Source organism: Paramormyrops kingsleyae, chromosome 2, assembly GCF_048594095.1.
Source record: "Paramormyrops kingsleyae isolate MSU_618 chromosome 2, PKINGS_0.4, whole genome shotgun sequence".
Lineage (NCBI taxonomy): Eukaryota > Metazoa > Chordata > Actinopteri > Osteoglossiformes > Mormyridae > Paramormyrops > Paramormyrops kingsleyae.
In genome coordinates this window covers 17,361,214-17,379,444 of record NC_132798.1, presented here as the reverse complement: position 1 = coordinate 17,379,444, position 18,231 = coordinate 17,361,214, and the positions used below count along the sequence as shown (strand labels likewise).

The 18,231-nt window shown below is 49.4% G+C and overlaps 1 protein-coding gene across 2 annotated transcripts in view; it reads right to left on the bottom strand.

The window, feature by feature from the left end:
• si:dkey-91m11.5 (BCR activator of RhoGEF and GTPase) overlaps positions 1–17,713 on the bottom strand; it is a 62,459-nt gene extending 44,746 nt beyond the window's left edge. Inside the window, exon 1 of one of the 2 annotated variants that reach the window (XM_072706967.1) lies at positions 15,346–17,713. In XM_072706967.1, the coding sequence (XP_072563068.1) occupies positions 15,346–16,804 (1,459 nt within the window). In that variant the 5' untranslated portion in view covers positions 16,805–17,713. Of the gene's footprint in view, positions 1–14,819; positions 14,929–15,345 lie in introns of those variants that run through there. The other variant, XM_072706970.1, reaches the window with a different exon arrangement.
• Between the last annotated feature and the right edge of the window lie 518 nt (positions 17,714–18,231).

Here is an 18,231-nt window from a genome sequence, read left to right as displayed (position 1 = left end):
TACAATCGCTATGCCGACCCTGGGATTTGAACTGACACCTTTCCGATTACAGGGACAGCGTCCTAACTCCCGGAACCAAGCTCTGCCCTCAGAACTGGATCTGTGGGCTTTAGTCCACGCTCTGTTTTAACCCACACGGGTCACTGTCCCAGAGCTGCTGTGCTGAGCCTCACAGATGCCTGATCTGGGTCTTCCTCCCCAGGCAGCCTCGTCGCTGTCTGCCTGGGGAGGCGAGGCTAGCGCTCAGAAGAAAGCCAGCGAGACGCAAGAAAGAATCAGGGAACTAGCAGCCTCTGGCTCCCTCCGTCTCAACCTCCAGTCATTCCCGTCAAATTAACATGGAACCCCCCCCCCCCCACCACCTCCATCCCATCCATACGGAGCAGCCCCCCCTCCTCTAAAACGGTCTCGCAAGCCAGCACATAAATCAGACGGCAGCAGCGATTGAAAAACCTGTCATCATTTGTTAATTGCCTTCCGGGTGCCTTCCCAGGGTGGAGCGATAGCCAGGAACATAGTTTCACGTTCAGTCGGAACTTTCCGGAATCAGTGGGTAGAGCTAAGGGGTCCAGTTTGTAATCCAAGGCGATCACCCCAAGTGCCACTGACACCAGCAGAAAAACAAAAAAAACACACAATTTATCAGGTCAGAGACATCACCATGGTAACACTAATAAGGCCAAGACCCTTTAAATGAATGTGTTCATAAACATACATGCGCGCACACACACACACACACACACACACACAAAGAGAAAAGGCTGCTTCATTCTATTAACGGGAACTTGTGACCGGCAAAAGCTACAATACACCCATCCAGTGGGCAAACACCTCAGATGGATGCGGAATTTCCACCGTCCTGCCTGGATTAAGCACAATACACCGACTAACAACCAAAAGTACAGGCAGACATTTTGGGCCAGAGTGAGAGCTGGAGACAAAGAGCCTTTTCTGACTACATGTTTATTGATTCACTGCAGCATCTCCCAAAAAACTAGGGGGGGGGGGGAGGGGGGCTGTCCATCCACTGAATGGATCTTCATTTGGGCCACTGAAGGCCTCCAGTCAAGCAGAGTGCTGCAGGGGCGAGTCAAAAACCCTCAGATGTGTTTTGTCAACATGCTGGGTCCTTAGCACACTACGGCTAACGGCTAACGGCAGGGCATGCTGCTCGCTGGATTAGCGGCTATGCCGTCATTCTGTTGTCAGGATCGGGGCGAAGATCACAGTCAGCGTCCTCTCATCCAGCCTATGTCACGCTCACACGACCGGCAGGCGTCACGCTCAGACACGCAACCAAAACGCCAACGGGTGACTCCGCTCGCGTGACGCTCACTGGAGCGGCGTCATAGGGGAAAGGCGGAGGTGCACAGGGAGAAAAGGGTGGATATGTAGTCTGACTGTTACCGTCGGCGAGCACAGCCAATTGGGAGAGTGGGAGTGTAGTGCGAGATGCGGGAATCACTGAGGTCCCATGCGGTCGCTAACAGCAGCAAAACTGGAGCATCTAGAAAAGTGTAAAGGGATGAACCCTAGGGGAGTATACAGGGAAGAGTGACATGGGGTGACAGGGAAGAGTGACAGCAGGTGACAGGGACACGCGACAGCAAGGTGACACTGAATAATGGCAGCGCAGGTGGAGAAAGGAAACACACCTGGTGTTGTGGCGACACAAAGGGGCTGTGGAACCTTCGGAGAAGTGGGCAAAGCAACAACGATGACAACATGCTGTGTCACCTTTCACCTTCTACAGGTCACTTTCGGTAAATGACAGAGATATTAACTGTCTATCCTGTGGAATTCGAACCCTCTGCCCTGGATGTAAAGGGACAGTATTACTGTGCCACCCACCAGGGGCGCTGGTAGAGTTTCTGGGCCCCATGAAAACATATCATATTGGGCAGACCAATTCAATCAGGTTCTAATTTTTTTTGGGTCCCGGTCATTCAGGAGCCCCTGGAATCATCCTTCTTCCCCTCTTTATGGTGCCCCTGCCACTCAGGCACTAACCCATCACTAAAATCTAAAGTCAAAACACTTCTGTATTTATACATACTATGTTCTCATCCTTAGTAGAGATTTATGGCATATTTTTTAATCAGGCACTAAGTAATAGTGGCATAACATCAAATAGGATTCTGGGAAGGGTGGAAGGGGAAGGAGAGGTGTGGAACACAACATCATCCTGTGACATCAGCCCTTCTGGGGGAAACTGGTTCTCTACCCACCAGCGGGTAGGCTGGGGCAGGGTAGGGTAGGGCGGGGGGCACCAACTCCCAGCAGTCACTGGTAATAGAGGCCAGTGTAAAACCAGCTGAGTGTCGGAAGTCAGTAATCAGCTGTTTGCAATTAGGATGTGTCACAGTGGCCCCTTAAATCGCTCCAGCCTGCAGCCTCTAAACATGAATACGCATACGCACGCGCAGACATACAGTGGCAGAGTGAGAGAGAGCGAGAGAGAGAGAGTGATGTATATATTACACTGTGGGGACGAAACATGAATTTTTTCAGTACCCAGAAGAGGAAACTCAATTTTAAGGTCGTCATTACTGGAATTAAGGTATTGCCCATAGAAATGAATGGATACAAACATGTGCGTGTGGGGGGGTCACTTAAGATTCCCTAGCAGCAACGAACAGACGACATGGTAAAATGATAATGACACGTCATAATAACGCGACAGATCTGTGGGCTGATGTCACACTTCTCTAAAGGCTTCGGAACAGAAGGGCGACAGAAAATAAATCTACCTAGTCGGTGCCCTCATGCCGTTTAAGCACAATATCAGAGCAGACAGACAAATGCCGAGGGCTTCTCACTCGCTTATGCATATGCAAAAAAGGCAGGGAACCTAAATCACAGCCATCTCTAAGGTATCACAGATATAGAAAACCTGGGCCATTGTGGGGACCAATCACAACCTCCCCTCTCAAATCAGAACCCAGGGGAGGGGGCCACTTCACAACTTAATACTGCGCAGAAAACACGCGTCTATTACCATGGCAATAGATGACCTGCAAAGCATTCCTTTCATAAAGCTCAACTCGTCCTGCAGGGTTTAATCACTTAAAATGCAGCATCGTTACTGGTGAGAGGATGCAGAGCAGGCTGTGAATGGCTAAGGAGACAGACGTGCTAATTAGGCCACGGAGCCAGACAGACCCAAAGGTCAAAACATCAGAGAAACACAGCCTTTCTGATCATCGAACCGGAAAAACCGGCCCGGCCATGTGAGAAGACGAGGGAGACCATGCAGACGTCAGCAATCCAAAGCAGACAGGAGGACACCTGCGAAAACAGCAGCTCCCTCCCTGCAGTTGAGGACACTGCTCATGAAGAATAATTAAGCAGCGTCCCTTGGGACAAGAACCGCTCTGCCAGGTAGCCGAGACATCGCACACCGGAGCCACCAGCCCAGGCAGTGGTAGGCAGGACCCCAGGAAGTCAGTGGGATGGGAGGTAGGGGTGGCAGTGGGCAGGGCTTTTGTGGGTGGGATGGGGATGGGGCTGGCAGTGGGCGTGGCCAGCAGTGGGCAGGGCTTTTGTGGGTGGGATGGGGATGGGGCTGGCAGTGGGCAGGGCTTTTGTGGGTGGGATGGGGATGGGGCTGGCAGTGGGCGTGGCCAGCAGTGGGCAGGGCTTTTGTGGGTGGGATGGGGATGGGGCTGGCAGTGGGCGTGGCCAGCAGTGGGCAGGGTCTATGTTAGTGGGATGAGAGACGGGTTAGCAGTGGGTGGATCCAGCAGTGGATGGAGCTGGCAGTGGGCAAGGCCTATCTGGGGGGAAGGATCACAGGACTATACCTTATTCCTAGATTTCGCTATGTTCCTTCTTATGAACACACAGAATTTGTTTGTTTTATTTGTAATAATCATTATAACAAATAAAAAATGTCATAATGCACTGAATTTGCACTTTACTTATTTGAAATGCACTCTGACAGTATTCAGTCAGGGATAAGTTCATACTAGGGACACGGAGCTGCTCAGCACAGAGAACAGAGAGACTCTGTACCACGCGAATGGGTGCAGCCTCATCACCCCACCGTCAAAGTTCCCACCCCGAACCAAAACCTCAGCCTCCCCCAGAGCAGGCCGCCAGCGCTGTGCCGCACCACCTGGTACTGCCCAAAAAATACTGCCCCCCCCAGCAGAGTGTGCCGCCAGGCGCACAGTTGGTTGTTATCTTTGGATCCCACATACTGAGTGACGGCTGAAATGTTGGCAAACTATGAAGCAGACAGCTTTGTAAGCTCCCCCCCCCCCCCCGCTGTTACCCCCCCCACACACACACACACACACACACCCCGTCACCTCCTTCCTGAGGCTCCACCCCAGCTGAAATGCTGTCCCAGACCCAAACTTTCCAGTGACACACCCACATTAGCAGGGGATAAACACGAAGTGGTCACCACATGCGACAAAGTGAAGAGCAAACCAGCGCCCTCACAACCCCGTCAGCCTTCAAAGCCCAGAACCAGGTGACGTAGTCTGGGACTGAGGGGGTTGAACATTATGAAACTGAAGCATGGTATTCTGGGAAAAGTTCACACTGGGTGGTGCACGCAAGGTACCAAAGGATACGAAAGGAGACATTCAGTATTTCGGGCCAGAACACAGGACGTTCCCATCATGGATCTTAAACATCAAGCAAGCATGTGGACATGTTGTGTGTTCCTTGACATCAGGAGGGCACATACCACAGGACTGCTTTTGTTCTTACATTTACATTAATTCAGAAGATGCTTTTTTCCAAATCGACATACAGAATTATCATACAGAAAGGATGTTCAGGCAGTCTCATGGGCAACTGGGGCTTTAAGGGCTTCATTCAAGGACCCCACGGTGACATCACGCCGCAGAGCACAGACATGGCTGTCACTACCAAAATGTTACACCTACCGAAAATGTAACTTCCGCTACTACGCATGCGCACGCTTGCGACTTCCGGAAGGAGGCGTGCTATTTTTACGGCATCACGTCTGTTTATTTTTTATGAGAATTAATGTCGACAGCGAGAGGAAAGAGAAGATTTAACCGGATAATGATGAAGTCCTTCGACTTTAAAAGATTTTATTTCCACAGGCCATTAATGCCCAATGTGCTTCAGAAGGAGCGACGTAAAATACAGGGTATGGCCATCAATTTTACAGTCAAAGGTGACATTACTTTAATGTTACCATTATGTACTACTCCCAGTTCGATGTGCTGTGAAGTTACTTAAACTAAGGCTGCTTTTTTTCTCCTTAGTCATTTCTTTTCTTAATTGTATCAGTGTAATTACCACACACTCGTGTCAGTTATGGCAGCTGTGTCTTGTGGTGCTAAATGAAGCGAATTAGATTTGTTTCTGACAGACGACCGATTGTTTTATCTTGGGCCAAACCACACAACATAAACATGTAAGATTACAGTCAGGCACTAAAAGCAACCCGCACACAGATGCAAATATTACAATTGGCAAAGCAATATGATTTAAATGACACAATAAATTGACGGCTGAACTACAAATATAAACCCATCTCACAATACGTGACCAATGAATGATGAAACATGACGTCCACGCCCTAAATCACGCAATCACGGTCTGCCGCAAAATGTGAATACATGCGCAGTATTGGTCCTGTGGAAGTGTACATTACGCATGCGTAATAAAGAAGTGCCGGAAATTGTGGTTTCGTGGACGCATGCGTGATGAATGTGCGCATGCGTAGTAGCAGAAGTTACATTTTCGGTAGGTGTAACATTTTCGGTAGTGACAATGGCATCTGAAATGGGGCTTTATGGGACAAATCAGGTTTGATTATGAGGGTCCATCAAACTTTATTCCTGCTACAAAAAAAAACAGAAGCGAAGAGTTCAGGATCCAAGTAAGACAACAGGCCTTCATTAAAACGTGGGCCGTCCATACGCCAAGCGGCCAGTCAGTGCAGAACATAGAACACGACACCTCTGCGAGATCACGGGAAGCGACTGCTGACGCTACAGCCTTCACAGTGACGCTACAGCCTTCACAGTGACGCTACAGCCTTCACAGTGACGCTACAGCCTTCACAGTGACGCTACAGCCTTCACAGTGACGCTACAGCCTTCACGGTGATGCCAGCCATCTCGGAAATGAGAATGAGCCAAATTAAACTATATTTTAATTAAAATTTATCTTTAAAGCATGATATATAGCATTTTTGTGAATTGTATAAGATGTTACATTTGCATCGTAACCCATCCATCCATTTCCTGCAACCCTTTGTCCTCTTCATGGTCGCGGGGGATGCAGAGCCTATGTGCACAAGGCAGGGAACAACCCAGGATGAGGTGCCAACCGATCGCAGGGCACACTCACACACCATTCACTCACACACCATTCACTCACACATACCAAATTGCCCGTAGGTGTGCAACTCCATTAGCATGTTTTTGGACTGTGGGGGGAAACCGGAGTACCCAGAGGAAACCCCACGATGACACAAGGAGAACATGCAAACTACACACACACAGCCAGAGGTATGAGGAGACAGTGTTAACCACTGCACCACCGTGCCACACTGCACCGTAACCATTTACCATATTTCCAACGATCTTTGAATCTGCTGATACAGACAAAGCACAGATGGGTAAGGAGACGATCGAAACATGCGGACATGGAGGACAGGGCAGAGCCAGGCGTCATTCACGCACCATGACCACCGGCGAGGATACTCAGCAGGTGCTAAACCACAAACACGGCACCGCGGGCATCATAATTAGTGATCGCCACCTGGCATGCAAAGATTACATACAAGAGAGCATCTATAAATCACAGCTAGCATCTGTGAAATTTCAGAGAGCTGCCTAAAGTGTCCAGATGTAACAGCCCTGGGGGGAAATTGGGGCAAAGCTTAATGTTCTGCAATTAGAGTTTGGCCCATATATTGACAAGGAGTGTAGATATCAGCCTGGGAAAAGTTCTCAACAAAACAGAGAAAGATGTCAGACATAGTAAAGGTGTGAGTGTGGCATGCAGATGAGCCCCCTTCAGAATCTGCCCCCTTCAGAATCTGCCCCCTTCAGAATCTGCCCCTGCCCTGGAACTGTGATAAGTGGGATCAGGTCTCCTGCCTCACTTGAAGATGGACTTTTCTGGAAGCAAGCCGTCTGTCAAGGCTGTCCGAGTAAGACCAAAAATAGCGTCTTTCCATCTGGGAGCCAGAGAGCGAGGTGAGATAGTCACGCCGCCATGTAAATATCTGTGTGGGAGTAACATGGGCGGTCAGACCTGACACTGAAACCAAAGGGGAAGAACAGATCTGCAACTGCTCAAGATAAAGAGCATCCATTTATGTCCAAATCTCCGGCACCTTTCAGAATAAGAGCCCTTTTGCTGCATGTGAGGAAGACCCAAAGTGAAGAGATAACATAATATTACACGACACAGTACCAGCCCAACCACTTTGCAGGATTTTCCCAAAGCCTGAAACTACAAATCGCAGAGCTACACATGAGGAAGCGATACCCAACAAGCCAGGGTGTTTCAGGGAACACAAGGCAAAAAGCTGGCCAAGTGTAACCTGTCCCTGGACAGCTACGACAGGCTGACATTGACGGGAAGAGGAAGCTCAGTGTCTCAGTGACTGAGAACCGGTCCTCGCTCTGCTTGATGTGACTCTTGGCTTTTAACTTCCGTTTATTCACTTCAGCGTCACCTCTCCTTGGAGCCCATTTGCTTGGAGTTAAACCTTAAGTAGCTTTGATTGGATTCTGCCAGGGATGCCCCCTCCCCCTCCCCTTTAGTTGACTTCCTGTTAGGATAATTACTTCAACAAATCCCCCGCGAACCTGACCAGGATAAGCAGATGGACTGATGGACAGACTTCAATAAAGCAGTTAAGAGATAAGACAGACGGAAAGCCAGCAGAAAACCAGTCCTTGAGGGACAGGAATCTATAGAATAAAACCAGCAGCACAGCAGTTAGGATGACGCCTGGGCTGGTTTTGGGCTCAGGGTGCATTCTGGGATTAGGCAGTATGCCAGCAAAGTGCTTTGTTTCCAAACCTCTACAACAGTAAGCACCAGATAATCTGCACCCAAGCAGTAACAGTGCTGGGCGATGACCCAGCTGCAGCCGTCCAATGAGAGGGCCATCCTCAGCTCCTGCCCGCCCCGGCCGGGTGACTGACAGCCACCCCCCCAATCCCACAGCAGAGGCCGATGACACTTGAACCGTAACTCTTTGATCCCTGGCCAACTCACTCAACCCCCCGAATCTGCACAAGGCCCCCTCCTTGAGCTGACAGGTGACACGCACCTCACTCGGGGGGGTGGAGGGGTATGGGGACTCCATTAAATCCCAAATCCTTCTCATGAATCTCAATTGAGAGGAATGGGAAAAAATATCATTTGAGTGGGACAGTCCTGGCAGCACTTTCCCATGCAGAGCTGCCAAGGGAGGGGGCGGGACAAAGGAAGCCCACCAATCAGAGGCAGTCAGGTGACCTTCAGGCTCTGTTTACTCTGAAACTCCCCCGGTGCTGCTCCCTCTGCCCAACAAGGGCTGTCTGCTCTCTGAAAACCATCTCCACATAAATCCCGTCTAGCAGGAACTTTAACGGCGATGCCTGGATCCGACAAGATCAACTTCTGCCAGGTGTGATTAAGGGAGTGCCAGAACAGACCCTTGCCAAAAGCCACAGCTTAAAAACATTGCCTCCGTGGCAATTGCGAAGGCCGGCCTCCTGTATCGAGGCAGGGGCTATGAGACGCATCACTCTAACCATACTGACAGGGAATCCTTGGTAAACATCATCACTAAAGGCCAAAATCTGTAGTGAAATACTGACAGTTTGGGACAAAAGCAAAACAAGCTCCCCAGCTTCCCTGAATGGGAGCAAATGGGGCCCCAGGCAGCACAGATGGCTCCTGAGGGCCCCTCGTGTTTGCCCACCAGCAGCCAGAGAGGGTCCCGCTCTCTCGGAGCAGCTGCTCTGAGGGCTATGCCCCCCCAAGCCCAGCACGCAATGGGCACTGTGCCCAGTCGAAGCCCCGATGACCCCCCCACCCTGGTCTCTCCTCCTTTTCCCCTCCCATCTGTCTGGACAAGCCAGCAGCCCCCCCTTTTGTCTTCTTCACGGCCCGTCAGAGGGCTTCACTCACGCCAGGAATGCTGGAGATCACCCCCGACCCTCGGAATGCTGGATAAAATAAAAAAAACCACATGATTAATACTGCTGGGGGGGGTGTTAAATAACACTCTCCACACTTGGGCTACTGCAGCGATTCGTCACGGTGGTCGGGGCACAATGGACGTGACTGTTCGTCCAAACATGCTGCGTCGACAGCGGTGCGAGCAGGAGCTCAGCACATTTGCACACACAGATCTTTAAACGTCCTGAAAGTGTCATGTGACCACAGAGGAGCCAAACGGCTTACGGTTTTCCCGATTTCATCAATAACTCCGCCCCTTCTCATATGACCTCCTCCTTGACTCTCAGCTCCAGTTCCAAATTCTCTATTGCCAGGCATTACCCATATGAAACCCATATGAAGCCTCGGAACGGCCTGATTGGGAGCTAATCCACAAGCGACACACTCCGCCGCGATGCACTTCATCTGTATGGTCTACAGAAGCTCAGATTACTCTGGGAGAAGAGCGCAGACAGACCGGGAATACGGTACGAAGCAAAGGCCAAACGAGTGCAAAGATGAGTGCCTATAGAAAACACAGGTAGGCAAACGAAACCAAAACTCAACTGAGGACCAAACACACAGTTATACATCAGAGTAAGTGAGTGAAGACACAGTAAGCGGGGAGGGGGGACAGAGTAAGCGGGGTGGGGGGACAGAGCAAGCGGGGTGGGGGGACAGAGCAAGCGGGGAGGGGGGACAGAGCAAGCGGGGAGGGGGGACAGAGCAAGCGGGGAGGGGGGACAGAGTAAGCGGGGTGGGGGGACAGAGTAAGCCGGGTGGGGGGACAGAGTAAAGGAAACACATAACCAGTGTAATTTATGACATATAACTGCAGCTCCAGAAAGGCCGACGAGGGACATCATGGCGTGGCGGCCTGTCCGCTACCAGATTAAACGATGAATAATGGCAATAAGGGGAAGGAAACCGCTCCCCCCAAACCCCCTGCTGGGTCTCGTCTCTGCCATCCCACCCTAACGATCCATTAAGCCCGAATCAGCCCCGGCGTGGCTGGAGACCGGCTCCGAGCGCCACGAGAGGTCACTCCCCCCCCCCCGGTAATGTGCAGATTTATGACGCCATAAACGGGGAACCATGAAGCACAGCCTCTCGCCGCAGCGTCATAATGAATCGGCGCATGCCTGCAGTAAGAAGCCCCAACGGCGGGGGGGGGGGGCACCACCCTTTCTCTGTCCCTCTTTGCTCAGCGGGCATGGTTTCCACGTGCTATCGCCTCGGCAACAAGGACCAAGCCCGAGACTGAACGCTGGTGCTGCGGCCAGACTGAAAGACCCTTTCTGGTTGGCTCCTGACTCCAAGCTCCTGCCCTACCCATCATCCCCCTTTTCACCATCTGCCGCCTCCTGCCTCACATGATGGGGCTGATTCACACGTTCACAGGATCTTATGAAGTAATGTCACCAACTCATCTCGCTGCAGCTCAGAGGTTAGCTGGTTGTTGCTTTCAGTGATGTTAGGTACCGGCAGGTGAGTCCACTGACTGCAGGACAGTGTAAAAGCATCCCAAAAAGCTTCCCATTCAACTTATTTCTCTGTTCAAAAATGTCATATTTAATTAAATTTATCATGAAAACAAAGGTTATTTCTTACTCTTCGCCAATCTATGCCATTTGAGGGCTCTGATCCGTTTATCAGGCCCCATATACATGAAAGTGTAAAAGAAAAGAAAAAAAAAAGTCTAGATTTCAAATATCGGTCAATTTTCTCATAAAAACTTATTAAAAAAAAAAAAAAACCCACAAAACTGGCACCGAATTAAAGCTTGAAAAACAAAGTTTTGAGGAAATTTGTAGCAAAATCTGTAGCAAAATTTGTAGCAAAATCCCACAATCAAATTCAGAAACACGCTGTGGAAATGAAAGCCACATCCCCACTCATGACGTCAGAGAAGATCCCAATAGCCATAACTCAGAAATGGTTAAACAATTACATTTTTGGGGTCTTTATTTAATAACTAAATAATGTATTAAATGTAACCTGGTCCAATGTCCTATATTGGACTAAAACATATTGGTTATAAGCCAGCATCTGCCATAAATTCTCCACATCGGCGTGGTAAGTGGGAACAGACAAATCCATTTCAGCAGGAAGAATTAAGAATAACAGGGCCACTGCATGTCAGCACTGTGCTGATTTCAGCTGGTCGGCAGACAAAAACCAGACTGCAGTTTATAGACACCCCCAGACTGTCCACTGCCCTCACATGCAATACCCGTGATTGATTATTTTATATTTCCGTAGATTTCCAGAACAATAAGGCTCTCCTGCTGCATTTGCGTGACCTCTGACTTTAAGCCCCTGAGTTTCGAACTCTCCCATCTATCAAATGAATGAAGGAAAATGCCTAGAGCTGATGACCTGATGATACAACAGAGGCATTTTATTCACCCCTCTGGGGAAATTGGATAGTTTTTTGCAAACCCCAATGACACAGGCACACATACGAATACAGGTAGGGGTGTGTGATTTGATGACATTATGCAAACAATTAAAATATCTCCACGATCTGCCTTTACGGAGAGATCGTCAGTATTGCGCTACAGTGCAGATAGTTGCAGTTCTATAGCATCTTGTTTTGTCAGCCAAATCTGTTTCGACAGACCAATAAACTGGCGATAGCAAACAGTAGGTAGTGCCTTAGATTTCCTCCTCTCTCCTTTCAGGCTCTCGTCCCAATGTGCAATGCACAACACAGTCCCTATTGGGCAACATCAACGGCATGGAGGAGTTGGTCCCTCAAAAGAGTTTGACATCGGTAACATAAAACATGCCTAGATTTTCGAAAACCAGTACGGTGCAAACAACAATTATTTGCAAAATTTGCAAAGATTAGGTTCACATGTCAGATGGCAGCATGATGAACCTTTTCAAACACCTCAAAAGTAACACCCCAAACAGGATGCTGAGTGTCCTTCTGTTAGGTTCTCTTACCTTATAAGGCTGTATTTTTTAAAAATAGGGGAATTAGTTTGACTATCGTTCAGTAACTTGTAAAACAGAAAACCCACATGAAAGGCAAAGTCATAAAATCGTGGATTGTGATCGTACCTAAAAAAATTGTGATGTGATATTTTTGCCATGTCGCCCACCATGCTCTCATAGAGGTGAGAGCAGAGGGGCAGACAGCCGCCCTGCAGCAATGGGGGACAAGGGGGCAGATTTATGATTATTAAGCAGGAGGATCTGAAGCCAAAGCCTTGCAGAAACAGGCACTGCCCCCTATCCAGCTAAGGCACAAATCACCCCACAGGGGAAAATAATCCTTTGTTTAATCTTCTTGGTTTCTGCCCTCAGTTGATGCCCATGGAGGTGAAGGAGTTAGTTCAGCACAACACAAGGGCACAACACAGGGGCCTGTACCACAAGCATCTGGATGAGATCCCTTCCACCAGGCACAGGAAAGCAGCCTTCCCAGCACCGAAAACACCGGATCCAACCCCAGAGGCTGGGATCAAAGCTTCCTTTTATAAGCGATCCTGGCTGGACCAGCAAAGCATCCCCCGCCCCCCCCCCCCCCCAAAAAAAAAAAAAACAGCAAACCAGGAACTGAGCTACGGGGCAAAAAACACCGATCTCTTCAGGTGAAAACAAGGAGACACATGGGAACATTCCGGAACTCAAAGTGCAGGCCACTCTGGGATCACATGGGCTTCCTCATTCCTGTCGCCGGGGCGACGCGGCGCACTGAAGGCCGTCGCCAAATGGGCTGTCCGTGTGGCCGCATGCTTCAGGTTTCCCTGCCCCCTAATCAGAGCCCGGCCCGCCAAACACCTCACAGATGGAAGACAGACAAATACGACCCAGGCGTTCAGAGAGGAAGTCTGCCAATATGAATTATGAGGGGGGGAAATGGAAAGAGGGAAAAGAGAAAAAGAGAGGGAGCTAGAGAGAGACCAATAGATATGAGCACAGGAGAAGGAGAGAAATTTAAAAAACAACTTCACACCTTATTCATAACGTTGTTTTTGGCAGAATGATGACAGTTACATTCACAGTATGAAACTGCTACCACAAAACATGTCAGATCTACTGCACAGCCAGAAAACACCAGGTCAATATCGCCGGCTGAGATTACACCATGTCAAAACTCAAAGTTAGCAGCACCAGAACTAAAGACACAGCTAATCGAATGACAGAGATCTTTATATGGCCTGAGACACATTTTTAATCCACTATTAAATCTTGGAGGCAGATTGATCTTCTGTTTTCCAGAGAGAGTAACATCAACAATGTAACATCAGTCCACTAATCAGCCCCGGAAAACTGGGTAGGTTTCACCTCCAGCAGATGGGCTTACAGACGGATACTGGGCTGGCGGTGATAGAAGAATCACTGCCGCCACTGGACCCTCCGGAATGTTCCTGGAGTCGGCTATGCTGAGGCGTGGTGACACAAAACGGTGGGACCGAGGTTTCAGGCGAATGATCAATGATACAAAGAGCACAAAGACCTGCAGCCAGGGCTTGGGGGGCATAAAGGTGACAGACAGATGCATTAGACAAGCATGGAGGTGGCGCACTTGGCATTACCTGTAACCACAGTGCCCCTCCCCCCCTGAAACATCACCCCTATCCATTTTCAAAACACATCTTTAGCCTTTTTTTTTTTAACCCCAGCACTAATCTCAGACTGCTAGAAACTGCAGACACACCCCCATTCAAAAACACCTTATAACCTCCAAGCATATCCATTCATCCCTGCTTTCCATCCATCCTTCCTCTAACTACTTTTCCTCATCAAGCAGAGGCACAAGGCAGGGGTACATCCCAGGGCTTATACATACACACAATCAGACAAATTAGCAGTGTCAATATGCCTAATTGCATGTGTTTGACTGCAGGAGCAAACCACAGCAGCTGCAGGAATCCCAGATGACTCGGGGAGAACATGCAAACTGCACAGGTGTGATTCGAACCCTCAACCCCAGAGGTATGAGGTAACACCTCTACCCAGCATACAACGCCATTATAAAGTTTTCCTCCTGTGTTTTTTTATGCTAAAATTGATACTGAAGATACACATGAGATTTAGCCTGATAAACGGATCAGAACCCTAAGCGAAAGCAGCGGGTCTACAGATCTGCCTTGGCATGCTGTCCAAACGGCCCGGAACGCAGTGTGCAGATAAAGGACGGGCACACCCTACTGCACGCAGAAACCACGCCCCATGAGCGGAGCCACGGGCCGCCGCCAGAGAAAAGGCAGGCTGCCAGAAACCTCTCCCAAACTCGGGATCCCAAACATGTCAGCCCCCCCCGCAACTCCCACCTAACTGCACGATGCAAAGAACTTGCCGAAAGCACTGGAGGCAGACAGGATGGTTTTTGGTTTAACAGCACAGGATGAATCTGCATGGATGCCAGCTGGATCACCTGCTACCCCTCCGGAACAGACACCCGACACCACCCCCACCCACCCCCACCCACACACACACACACACACACACACACACACACACACACACACACACACACACACACACACACACGGGATCGGGGAAAGGGGCACTAAGCCACGCCATTTAGGTGCTTCAGGTCACACCCACCCACCACAGGAACCCACAATGGCAGCTTACCACCAAAAATAAGAGCCCAGCACACAGATTTAAGCGTCCTCTCCCCTCGTCCGCTTATCAGCCACCTGTGCCAGCGAACCGCAACTCAGCCGGAGATCTGGGGGTCCAGGGGTGCTGGTACCGAGAGCAGCGAGCGCGATTCCGCCCCCCTCCCCACATCGCCGTTAGCAACATTGATCCAGGATGACAGAAATCCACAGTAGCGCGAGACTGAGCTCCACCTAGACCAGCGCTGCCACAATTAAAAGTGTGGGGTGGGGGAGGGGAGGGGGGGATGAAACGCAAACAGCGACCGTGCTTACAAGGTGAAAAACATCGGCAATGTTGTTGCGCGGCGGCTTGAATAAAAAAGCAAATAACGCCACGGAAAAAATGTTCATGAACGAAGGGCATTACAATTCCTCGTGTCCACAAACCATGCCAGAATAATACTACAAATGACCCGGAAGATGCTACATTCTGTCTTGAAGGATTACACCCAGGAGTGTGTGCAATGTTATCGCCAGAAACATGAGGAGATGTCCCTTATAATGGCCCAATCATTTCAAGTTGGAACTATTTAAAGCAGAAAACGCTTTACCATTCACCCACCTATGTCTCCTTGAAAGCTGTTGTCATGTGATGCCCGGCTGGAAGGAGTTGAGTCACCATCATTGGGCCAGATCTGCCCAGTTTTCCTGACTCCCACGATGGTGGCCTCTGATACCACCACCTGCTGTTTGTGTCGCTTCTGGGACTGCGGGGTGGGGGGGCTGCTGCTATCAAAGGACTGCTGGGAATGCTGGGAAGGCGAGCGGCTCTTCTCTCGGAACACGCGGTAGGTGGTGGGGCTGGGCGACACGTGACTTGACTGGCCGGAGGAGAAGTCCTCTTCGCTGGACGTCAGGTTCTCGTTGGAGCTGCAGTCCGGCGTGTAGCCGCCACCGACGTCATCGAAGCTCCCAGGCGAGTAGGACCTCCGCGGCCAGGTGAGGTGCCCGCTGTCCCCACCACGGTCGCCCATCATCCCGCCCACATAGACGCTGGTATACGGCTGGAAGTCCGACGTCTGCCTGCGTGGCGGTGCCCGCTTCTGGCGGTCCGTCTTGCTGCCATTTGCCCGCACCATGTTATCCCTGAGGAAGTGCGGGTTGAGTTCGACATCCTCGTACTCAGCGTCGTAGCCACAGCTGGTTTCGACGGGGCGCCCCTTGGTACCGGCCCGGTGGAGCTCGCCCAAGCCCGCTAGAGAGTGCAGGGATCTCTTGCGCTCCATCTGCATGGCCTGACTGCCCAGGGTGCTGATCTTGTCCGACACTTCCTTGTCATTGACCCTCACGAGCCCCTTCTCATGATGATACTCCATGTTGACGTAAAACGGTTTCTCAGAGAGACCCCTGGCTTCTGCCGAAGAGTGTGAGTTGGCCCGTTTGAGCCTCTCAAAGTTGGAGCGCAAGGCAGCAACCCCCATGCCCAAACCGGACCTCTCTTGTAGGGAGGCGTCTCCATGCGCCTCCTTCTCAGTAGGTGCCGTGGCTGCTCCGGGTTTTCGCCCAGAAGCTCCTCCCCTCTGTCGAGATGGCGAGGGCCTAACAGAATCGCCTTCTCCATAATACTTACACCTGTTCATCTCTTCAGTCTCACCCTGAGGTGTCTCTGCAGCCAACGAGGGTGCATAATCTTCAGCATGGGAGGACGGCTTCTTAGCAAGAGGAGGTTTAGGTCTGGACTTCTCTTCCCCTAGAACAGGAACCCTGCTTTGGTCCACTTCTACCAGCTCTCGTTGATGGCCATCGTTCCCAGAGGGCTGGTCGTCCTCATTATTCTGGGATGTCCTCCTGAACCCCCATCTCTTTCCATCATAGCTCTTCCTCTCTTTGGCCAGCAACGTCTGCAGGTAGATCATGCGGAAGCGCTCCTTGTTCACCTCCATTTCCAGGCACCGGATAGAAACTTTGCATTTTTCCAATTCCTGTTCAATGTCCTCCACCGTATTTAACTCCATCATGGGGGGGTCTGATTCTGGGAACTGAGCTTTCCAAGCCTCAACAAAACCTACAGGTTCTACCATTGTTAACAGAAGAACGGTATTTTCTCGAATGTAAACGATCTAACAGTACTTTACAATTAAATTCCCTGCCAATTAATTTACTCGACTTATTATTTCAGCCACAACTAAAAATGTTAACTTGTCAGTCTCGTAAAATACATCAAAAGACATCTCCTTCTCAAAGGATCCAGGATTAGAGTAGATAGTCATCCGGGTTTTACTTTGTCTTTCCTGGATCATTAAAATTTTCCTCATTAATTTTGTCCCGGTATATTCAAAAACAATAATACCATTTATCATCTACTGTACACATCGGAATGTAGCAAAAATCTTCATTTAAAATCCATAACGCGTGGTTTCTGCTTGCATTATTATCGCTCAGCATCCAAAAACTGGTTGCAAAAACCTCCCAATGTATCACATGGGAACATCTGCTTCCCAGAGAAAAGGTCCAGAGGAATAATAATAATTAAAAAAAAAAGTATCGATCAGCAGAACAGCCGAATCTGCCGTTTCTTCGCTTTCTCCCTCGCAGTTTATTCCACTGTTACGGAGTTCTCTTCATTCATCGGCGAACATCAGCGCTCATCCATATTTGCTTCAGCTTGGTTCAGCCTCTTTTGTGGCGTCCAGGAAAATAAAATAGCTGCAAAGGGGAACTGGATAGTAATTCTGAATCCCATGTGTCCGTTCTGCCTGTCCCGTTGCTGTAGCATTACTTCCAGCCCGCTAGCCCATGGATTTGCAGCAAACGTTAGCTGGGATTTTTAACCAAATGCGCTCCGTTTCTCCGGCGCTGTTTTTCAGGGTTTCCCCGTATTTCACTGCTGCAGGAAAGGGAGGGACTACACCAGCTACGATGGACGCTGCTTATTTCTGCTTAAAGACACAGACCGTGCCTGTGAAGGATCTGGGAGGCTGTTCCGTCTCGCAAGGCTGACCATTTAAAACGTGTTTGTATCACGCAAATCAACCAACCTACATTATCAATATATCGGATCAAATTAAACTGAAATATGTTTATCCATAACGAATTTTGAAACAAACAAAACTAATCAATTATAAAGGAAACCTATTTTCAACCTTGCACCCATATAGCTTAGGAGGTGTCATATGATCATTACAATGATAACGCAATAATACATCTGACAAGTAGTATTGTTTGTGCTCTTTAAAATGTTTTCCCATGTATTACGTTATCCTACACATTTCCTGTGATGTTCTATGTTTTTAGTTTACTTATAGGCCTATTATTGTTTAAAAATCTACATTTATTAGAAAGAAAACACAAACCTTTGAGATACAATCCGCATGACTGGTGAGCATGCTGCACCGACTATGAATGTAGGCCAACTTATTACTTTAATTCGTCGTGAATGTTGGATAATATTCAAAATGTACTGTTATTATTTCACTCGTCATTGATAATTTAATTGGATTTTTTTATT